A 10,544-nucleotide genomic window follows, 5' to 3' on the forward strand; every position below is an offset into this window, starting at 1 on the left:
AATGCTGAAAAGACCTTACCTTCCACCATTGCTAACTAATATTTAGTGGGTCTAATAAAATTGAGTTGGTATATATTTTATTTACAGGAAACGTTACATCTAAAATGTAAAAAATGTGAACCAAAGTAACCTACTTAGTAATTTGACAGGAGGACATAAAATATATGTAATTGATTGTTTTAAAATTACCATTCAAGATGATAAATAACCTGCCAAGGAATCTAAGTTATTTGAAACAATGCATTTGTGGAAGTCATAATCCGTGCCTGCAATGATACTCAGTTTGCAGCAGGATTTGGTAATACTTTTGCATGTCCTCACCCTACAAAGCATTAGTTGAGTACTGTGCTGACAGTTCAGTGATGGTATGTAGAACCATACCTGCCTTTTTTTTTTTTCCTACAGGCTAGCTAAAATGAGGAAGATGGGGAGCTCCTCAGATCTTGAGGAAACAGACCACACTGAGGAGACGAATGCTTCTGCTGATGACTCACACAGCGAAGAAAACAGTCATTCCGCCCATGAAAACAGTCAATGCATAAAAATAAAACAAGCCAAGTACGCCATCTTTGGTTCACCAAAACCTAGAGGTCGACGTTTTGGCAAAGCAGACACTGAACGAGAAATGGCCCCCATGGACTCTGTCTATCAAGTAGAAAGCAAAATGATGTCTCCAACAATTAAGTTCCATGTAAACATTGAAAAAGGAAAACAGGGTAACCAGTTAACCAGGTTGGTATTGGTCACTTGCTTCAGAGCATTTATAAAGTGTATTTAAACCCAAGAACATAAAGGAAACATATTGCAGCCTATTAGTTCTTATGCAGTATGTGGTGGCTGCATTCGTTTTCTCTTTTGAGGCTTTTTTTTTTCACCTGGTGAGCTTGCCAGTAACACAATTCCTCTCCTAGGGTGCCAAGATGCACCCCACTCCAAGACAGGAAGTGAATATGGATTACAGAACACTTTCCCTCTCCTCATCTTCTTAAAGTCCATTTCCACTTTTGTAAGTGGTTAGCATTTATTGTGGTAATGTAGAGGTGCGGTGATGATGTATACATGTGCACATTTTCATGACCCACATTTTAGGCTTTCTTCATTTTTTTTATGAAGTTTTTATTAGGCCCGAAGCCTAGAAATTCAAAATTTGCTCCACAGGAAACTCAGTCTGACACTGGGGTCAGATGTAAAGTAAACTCTAAACAGCTCTCCCCCTCCCTGTTATTCATTGTAACATGATCAGTAAACAGCATCTCTGCCTTTGCACACAATACGCTTTCTGGGGAGGAGGGGTTGCCAGTATAAATATTAATGAATAGGGGGTGGTGGAGGGAAGAGGTCACTTTTACTATATACACATTACTTGCAAAGCACATTTGGAGCCAGAGCCATTTCCATGAGGAGATAAACAGGGAAAGCAAAAAATGTAAGTTTCTGTTTTCATGCACAGCAACTGCATATGCCTGCTTTATGCACACTTGGTGTATATTGCTGGCATATGTTTTTTTTTTTTAAATACCTCAGCCAGATGGAAATGAGATTTGACATAGGGTAGGTGTTCTGTAGTCCGCAGATGTTAGTTGGGTAGGGTTGATAAAATGGCTTTAGATTTCAGTGAAGCAGAGACAGTATACAGGAATTTAGGAGCTCACTGAATTTCTGCCAGATATATCAACAGATATTTTTGCACTTATCAAAGAGATATAACAAAACACTTTTCATTACATATTTAACAGACCAAAAGGGAGCAAAGAAAAAGTTAATTGTTAAAGGTTTAGCATACACTCAAGTTTGTTAAACTTTACCACTCTACAAAATAATAGTAAGATACTGTTGCTGTTCTTTCCTTTTGCTAGTTTTTTGGTCATCTTGCTTATACTTTTGTTTCAGCACTTTCCAAATAACTGACATGGAACAATCATAAAGATATGGAAATCTACTTTTACTTCCATTTGATGCATGCTTGTTCCGGGTCAGTGACCCAGAAGTATTTAAGCTAGACACGAGAAGGCAACTGGCATTTGCAAAGGGAGGCTGGTAATGGCAGCCTATATATTTCTCTCGTGCCAATAAACTTTAAGGAAGCAATTCACCAATCAGCAATTTGATATGATGAACACTAACCAATAATATGCAATGTCTTAAAACTTCCTTAGGTTCGCTATGTAGGCCATGCTTTATGTTGGAAAATACATACACTGTTTTTTGACGTCCTCATCCCTCTAGCAGTTAGAAAATGTAAAAAAATCTAGATTGTTTCCATGGCTACTTCTTCTTATCATGTCATATCAGAGCATAAAAAGGTTCTTCTATGAAGTAATATTTCTTGTGTTTCTTTCCTGTACTTCCTGTGTTCATCATGATTCTGTATCTGCCCAATAATTTTAAAGCAGAGCCACCATTGAAAGCAAATTCTTCTAGGAGTTTAGGAGATTTGGTTATTTGCATATAGTAACTTTAGTAGCTGAAAAAATGTAAAGGTTATATTTAGAGAGCTTAAAAACTGTGGTGATAGGGACTGTAGATGTGTCTATTGCTTTGAATTGAAAACTTTTATAGAAACATCCCACAACACCCTTTGCACATCAGTTCTACTGAAGGCACCAATATGTAAGATGATCATTCCCAGAGGCTTTCAACATTTATAAATCCTTTCAACAGTCATTCCTGGAATTAGATTCTGATCGGAAAAGTATGGGCTGAGTTGGATTTTGCTGGACAACTGATTATTGTTCTATAAAACAACATTGGGTTGGTTTCAAGGGTGCTCCTGGTGCATGTCACCGGGGGGAGTTGCTGGCGGTACACATTTCTGGTGTAGTTTGTGGGTGTTGGTGGCGCACAGTACCCCTGGCCTCTGTCCGGTGTCCACCCAGCTCACTGATGTCACTCTTTACCAGGAGCTGGACTGAACACCAGCCAGAGCGTACTGCTCAGCTCCTGGCAACCAGTGATGACAGTGAGGTGGGTGGGATACCGGACAGAGCATCACAGGTTGCTAAGAGCTCCTAACAACCTGAAATGCTCTGCACGTAAAGGGGGTGGCCCGCACTTGACCCCCACCTGCACGTGACCCAATGAGATGCTGCCTGAGGAAAGTGCCTCAGGCTGCCTCATTATAGATGTGGCCCTGGGTGGTTCTGAACACACGAAAATGCACACTTATGAAATATAAACACATACATATCTCACACGCATAGATATACATAGGCAAATAAAGCAAGTTTGCAGGCTTATATTCTACATTTTCCTTTCTCCTGCTCCTCCCTGAGGCATCTAGCAGAAACCTATATAGACCTTTCAAATTTCCAACATTGTGCCTGACAAGGTGTATGTAGATTTCTTCAAACCAGCAACTGGTGTCAAATGAATCCTAGACATCCCTGCATATGTTCCTTCTCCCTTCTGCAGTGAGCAATTACATCCAAAGCATGAAAAGAAATAAGGTGCGGCAAGTTTTCTTCTCCTTCTGCTTAAATCAGTTTTTCATTGAGTGAATTATTTTATGACAGCCAGATGAGTGGAGTAACATACATTAAGTTTTTTATATTGATGAAGATATATATATAAGATGAATTTATATTTTGTGGCTGTTGGAGAAATAACACAGGTTTAATGACGTTTGATCAGACAGATAAAGAAGTATGTGTTAACACTCTATTTACTGTATTGCAACAGGCAAAGTTCCTCTGTAGAATCCACAAACAGCTGTAAGGACAGAACATTCAAGTTGTACGATCGGACCAGGATTTTTGATGCTGTGGCCTATGGGGACTGTCAAGAATTAGATGATCTTCTGGTTTATTTACTCCGTACTCAGAAACATCTTACCGATAAAGAATTTAAAGGTAAGGCACTGATATCTTTCCTATGTGTAATAAAAACAGAACTGAGTTTATTATAATTTTTATTCAACAGAACCAGAAACAGGGAAAACTTGTCTACTAAAAGCCATTCTGAATCTGAATCATGGAAAAAACTATACCATTCCACTCTTATTAGAAATTGCAGAGAAGACAGACAATTTGAAAGAATTCATCAACGCAGCTTACACAGACACCTATTACAGAGGTAAGAAATGCCTGTATTGTCTGCAGTATAAATATACAGTTAATGTATAGTACTAAAGCCTTTATGTTTTTGTTGTATCGTTATGTTACATAGTCCAGCCTGGGGTTGCATCCTACAGAACAAGATCTGCATTCATTGTCACTCAATAGATGGCTGGGAAGGGTGCACGCCATTCACTTAGGCTTCCACCTAACATCATTGATAAGTCAATCATTGACGTGAACTCTCCAAAGTTTTGGAGCTGGACTGTACATTTTGTTGGTTATGTGTTTAGATGAAGCACTGAGATCTTGAGGAATGCTGAATTGCTGAATTAAGTTTTACTTGCTTAGAAGGACATTACATCAGAATACAGCATTATACAGCTTACAGAGAGAACTTCCTGTATATATCATAGATAAATATGCATACACATAAAGACTAACATTGCACTACAGCGCCACCTACAGCTCAAAAGACACAGGAGTCTATTCACAAAGCTGCCGAAGGATCTAGCCGCAGCTTGGGCTGATCCTTCAGCTAGCTTCGGCCCCAGGACCCAAGGGCTGCTGTACGGGCTATTTACTATAGCCCATACAGCTCACGAAGTTGGCAGAGCGGCTCAGTCGAAGGCATAAGCCTGGGCTCGACTAAGCTGAAAGCTGAAGCTGGTCGAACGGGTCACGGCTGGCTCCGGCCACTTGCAGAGACAGATCAGCGTCAACTGGTTACCAGGTAACCAGGGACGCTGATCTGTCATTACCAGACATCCCAACTCTCCCGGACGCTCCAGGAGTCTCCCGCTATTAGATAGCGTCTCCCGGCTGCCTGGGTGAGAAACACTTTCTCACGGAAAGGTTTACTCTGCTCGATCAAGCAGAGTAAACCTTTCCCTGCTCTGTTTTGTTTTTTTTTCTTTTGACATCGGAGCTTTGCAATAGCCAACAAGCAAACTAGCTATTGCACCCGCCCACTGCTGCTGACACTCAGCAGAGGGGACCTGAAGTTCTTCATCAGGTCCTCTTCTAGTGATTGACAACAGCAGGGGGCGGGTGCAATAGCTAGCTTGCTATTGGATTTTGCAAATTGAAATAGCCAATAGGAATCTAGCTATGCATTCCTATGCAGCAGCTGTCAGAATACTAAAAAAACAACAACTTGCAGATAGCAAAGAAGCTATTGCTTCCTCTGCTATCTGCCATCATTTCAGGGGGGTGCTCTCTCCCCCCTGAATTACAATGAAAGCTTAGCAGAGCCGGAGGTGATATGAAAGCCGACTCTGCTGAGCTCTCATGGTACTGACAGTTCAGCATCCCCTGGTTACTTGGTAACAGAGGTACCGAGCAGAATAGCGGAGCCGAATGCTGCTCGGCGGCATTTGGCTATTCACTCACTGCTGTTGATGTCCAGATGTTGGATCGGCTGAGTCGAACTCCTTCTGCACTTCGGGTCGGCCGACCCGAACCCAGCCGCAGCAAGCCGATATATGGCTGATTTCAGTTGGTGTATGTGTGTTGGTGGTGAAATCAGCCGTACAAGCCTGAAGTGAATAGCCGACCAGCTTTCGGCTCACTTCACTTCGGGTCGGTTATTCACACTGCTGCCCTCGGCAGCTTTGTGAATAACCCCATAATATTTGCTGTTGTATTTCCAACACATTTTTCAGTCATATTGTAAGGCAGATCAGTTGCATGGCTGTTAAGTTTGTGTACATGGGTGTCAGACTTGAAAGTAACTCAAAGGCTCTGTTGACACCTATGTGTTTTGTGGGTACAGTGTGGATATGCATTTTTAAATGTGTTTCCATGTGCCGTGCAAATGACATGCTTCAAAGGTGTATTTAGCAGGACTGTTTCCAATGTATTACACCTGCAATGTGCAGATGTGAACATTGCCAAATGCAGCTTCATAAGACCCAAGCCAAAATTTAAACTACATTCTATTCTGGGCAGTGGCAACAATAGCCATAGCAGCCCAGGCAGCTGCTAAGGGGCCTAGGGTAGGAGGGGACCCCATTAGAGGGAACTGAATAAGAAAACTAAATTGTAAGAAGCATTTGCTGATCAACACTAGAAGTATAGATTTATTGTTTGTTGTTCTACAAAGACATTTAAAGAGGTTTGTATTAAGCTGGCCATACACTTATAGATTATCTGCAGATTTTCTATGGTCAGACGGAAAAAGTGCAACAGATTCCTCCATCTACGCTGAACTGTGTGGATGGAGGAATCTCCCACTGGGCCAAGCTTCAGTATCTTGTTAGTCGGCCAGTAAAGTTCCCCCACCCCAAACTCTCTCATCCATGTCTTTATGGACCTTGCTTTGTGCACTGATGCGCAGTCATGTTGGAACAGGAAGGGGCCATCCCCAAACTGTTCCCACAAAGTTGGGAGCATGAAATTGCCCAAACTGTCTTAGTCTGCGTATGCCTTAAGAGTTCCCTTCACTGGAACTAAGGGGCCAAGCCCAACCCCTAAACAACAACCCCACACCCTAATTCCCCCTCCACCAAACTTTACACTTGGCACAATGCAGTCAGGCAAGTACCGTTCTCCTGGCAACCGCCAGACCCCGACACGTCCATCGGATTGCCAGACAGAGAAGCGTGATTCGTCACTCCAGAGAACACGTCTCCACTTCTCTAGTGTCCAGTGGCGGCGTGCTTTACACCATTGCATCCAACGCTTTGCACTGATAGCTCTCCTGATGTCTGACCTTCATACATACTTCATGTTAAGATAATTAAATTCCAATATGCCCCCCTGCACTCTCCGGCCAAAAATCACAATAATGGTGCTTGTAGTGATACTCACGGATGGCGCCGTGCACATCAAACAGCAAATGAATAGGAATCACCAGCACTCAGTAAAATATTACAAATGATAAAGTCCATTTAATCAGACAGATTGTCATACATGTTGCAATAATTATAACTGATGTTTCGGGGCCACGTAGGGACCCTTCATCAGGGCAACTATGTAACACACATGTTGTGTTACATAGTTGCCCTGATGAAGGGTCCCTACGTGGTCTCCAAACGTCGGTTATAATTATTGCAACATGTATGACAATCTGTCCGCTTAAATGGACTTTATCACTTCAAAATCTTTTACTGAGTGCTGGTGATTCTTATTCATTTGCTGTTTCATGTTAAGACCAATCACACATATTGTCACAGTTTTACACTGCCAGCCGCTACAGAGAGAGTTAGTCAGGTGCCCCAAACTTTTTTTATGGGGCCCCATGATTTGTAGTTATGTCCTTGAATCTAGGCAATACATTGACAGCTTAAATACAGTTTATTGAAAAATTAAATTGAAAATGGAAGACTTTGGAAACTTCAAAAACAATCTGATTCTTCCACCTGGTTCGATCAGGTCAATTTTGATCTCCCTGCAGTTGATTGACCACTGGTCTGATAGATTGCTTTGTGATTTTGCCAAAAAATAGAACCAAGTTAAGTCGCTCTATCAAATTTCCCTGTGCATGGCCAGCTCAGGGGAAGTCCTGGACAGTTAATTTTGACTTTTTTTTACTAGAAAGTTGGTTGTGTCAAAGTTTGGAAAAGTTCTGAATTGGAAATTGTTTAATGCGTACATAGTAAACCGCAACTATGAAATACAGTGGAATTTATTTTATCTATGCTGATAAAGAGCTTGATCTATACTTTTTAATTTTTAATATAAAAGACTTCCAAAGATCTATTTTGGCTTATTGTCAGTCAAAGAGCCGACAATGTAAACATTTCTCTCACTGGTGTCTGAGGACAGCTGTTTTATCACTTGCTGATAAATGGTGAGACAATTAAAATTTGTAATGGTTTAATACTGGTGGAATAGATGTTAACTTGGCCTCTTATATTGCTAAAATATACCCTAGCATGGAGATCTTCTGATTAGAGTCTCTGCACTACATCCTTTTGTTAGGAGTCTCACAATATAATTTACCCTATCATATCCTCCTTCACAAAAAAATAAAGGGAAACTCCAAAAAGGGAAGGAACAGTCTCTCATAGTAGCTGCACCAGGTTTATTTGGAAACTTGGATACATAAATTTGTAAAAGATATAAATCATATGATTTAACCTGCCAGCATCTACCCAGATCTAAAATACCAGTTCAGTTAGACTGTAAAGTCCAGAAGCTGATAATTGTCTTATATTTATGGTTGGGGTTGGTGAATGTAGTGCCTACTTCTTTTTCACCAGGTCAGACTGCTCTTCATGTTGCTATTGAACGAAGGAACATGACCCTGGTGGAGCTCTTGGTACAATATGGAGCTGATGTTCATGCAAGAGCAGATGGGGAATTCTTCAGGAAAGCCAAAGGAAGGGCTGGATTCTACTTTGGTGAGAAAAATGTCTACAGTATTGTACTTAGTTAAAATAATATAGATTATGAGGAAGATTTACTAAAGGAGTTGAGAAGGTTTACACAAAAAAAAGAGTGAAGTTTCATTTCAATACTCCAATCATCATGTGCAGATAAATACACACGAGTTTGCTTTTCACATGGTCCAGAGTAAGGATGAGCTTGCGTTTGTCCATGTTCATCTGAACCTGAAGAAACTGTCAGTGCTGGACCAATCCCCTGCTGCAGGGGCAATCCCCACCCTGCAGCTGCACTTGAGCAAGGGACGGGGTGCTGATGATATAATTTACCTTATATGGCCACAAGGCCCTATTAGTTTATAAGTTATTGACCAAATTTGCCCCAGGGCCCTATAATGTCACCAACATCCCATCCTTTTGTTAATGTGCAGCTGACTGGAAACGGGAATATGCCCTGGCCACAGTTGATTGGGCTGGCACTGACAGCGTGCATGAACTTATGTTCAGATCAAACCTGAGCTCATCCCTAGTCCAGAGCAATGATATGCACTAGCGCTGACGCAAATGCATAAGGACAGGAAATGGCTGTAAAGAGGCTGTAGGAGATCATCAGCACTGGTAAAAACAGTGTTTTATTTAAATAAAAATCAGTGCTTTAGCAAACTAATTCCCATCCTGTGAGGGTTTAGATCTTCTATAATGGTTTTGGGTATATTTTATTGTTACTTTATAGGTTTTTATGTTTTAAACTGATGTATGGATACATGAAATACATAACAAATAATTGACAGAGCATTATGGGTAACTTAAAGAGAAAGCACAGCACATTAAGTGTCCCTTTAGGGTACCTAAAACACTTACTCATACGAAAACCTTAATGTGAGCTGGTAATCAGGAAGGAGTCCCTTATGCCCTAAATGATTTGACTGTGTGTACAAAATTCAGCTTGAGCTATGGAGCTCTGTAAACAACAGCTGGTAGAAGAAAATGCAAAATGAATAAGAAAAGAAACCAAATGCTCCACCTTCTGACTGAAGGTGAAATTAAACAATAATAATACTACACAATATGTTTTATTGAACTGACTACAAAAACAAAATATTAGCCCTAACCATAATACATACAAAACCTCAATACAGTCCCCTGAATGACTAAACATTACAGCCTTGAGAATAATTGTGAGTATAGTTCTATGCTTCCTACAATATAGTTTATCATAGTAGTAACTTACATGGTGGTTTTCTGTTATCTAGGGGAACTGCCTCTGTCTTTAGCAGCGTGTACAAACCAGATACAGATAGTCCAATACCTTCTTCAGAACCAGTACTCTCCAGCCAACATTGCCGCCCGTGACTCCTTCGGAAACACAGTGCTGCACTCACTGGTTGACATTGCAGACAACACTGTGGAGAACACAAAGTTTCTTACCAAGATGTATTCAGAAATTTTGGTACTGGGTGCACAGATAAAGCCTTCCCTGAGACTGGAGGATATTGCCAATAAGAAAGGTCTCACTCCTTTAACTCTAGCAGCAAAAACTGGCAAAATTGGGGTAAGTGATGTGCACTGGTTGGTTGTGCAATATTTGTCCAAAACATGTTTTGACACATGAATTTAGTCGTGCCATATTATTTATACCTCTCCAGGTGTTTGCGTATATCCTTCGGAGGGAAATAAAGAATCCAGAGTGCCGACATCTCTCTAGAAAGTTCACCGAATGGGCTTATGGGCCTGTCCACTCTTCTCTGTATGATCTGTCTGGTGTGGACACCATGGAGAAAAACTGTGTGCTTGAGATTATTGCCTACAGCAATGAGACACCGGTAAGTGGTTATATGTTGAATTTTTATCAATCTGTTGAAAGGTTTCTAAACAGTATTTCCAGTCTTGGGCTGCCAACGCTAAGGTTCTTCCTCACAATTAGCAGCAATGTTGTCAGCCTGCCATGAGCTTGTCTTCATTTGGCTTTTCCACTGCCTATCAGGTCCATGAAATAGGCAACTCAACAGCCAACTGAAGTCTAAGAAAGGAAATGCTGTAACTGGCAAGATCTCCAGGTAAGAAACCTTACAACAGCTGAACAAAAAACGATTTACTTAAGAAAACTTTATACACTGAGGCATGATGCCAAGCCTAACAAAAATAGATTTAGGGAATATATATA

The 10,544-nt window shown here is 40.9% G+C and overlaps 1 protein-coding gene across 1 annotated transcript in view; it reads left to right on the top strand.

The window, feature by feature from the left end:
- Window positions 1-415: 415 nt before the first annotated feature.
- The window catches only part of TRPV1 (transient receptor potential cation channel subfamily V member 1), a 30,321-nt gene continuing 20,192 nt past the window's right edge, over window positions 416-10,544 (top strand). Inside the window, exons 1-6 of the mRNA XM_018557632.1 lie at window positions 416-732; window positions 3,679-3,848; window positions 3,919-4,071; window positions 8,258-8,398; window positions 9,634-9,932; window positions 10,027-10,203. Of these exons, the coding sequence (XP_018413134.1) occupies window positions 416-732; window positions 3,679-3,848; window positions 3,919-4,071; window positions 8,258-8,398; window positions 9,634-9,932; window positions 10,027-10,203 (1,257 nt within the window). The remainder of the gene's footprint in view (window positions 733-3,678; window positions 3,849-3,918; window positions 4,072-8,257; window positions 8,399-9,633; window positions 9,933-10,026; window positions 10,204-10,544) is intronic.

Source organism: Nanorana parkeri, unplaced genomic scaffold (genome assembly GCF_000935625.1).
Source record: "Nanorana parkeri isolate BGI_ZX_2015 unplaced genomic scaffold, ASM93562v1 scaffold293, whole genome shotgun sequence".
NCBI lineage: Eukaryota > Metazoa > Chordata > Amphibia > Anura > Dicroglossidae > Nanorana > Nanorana parkeri.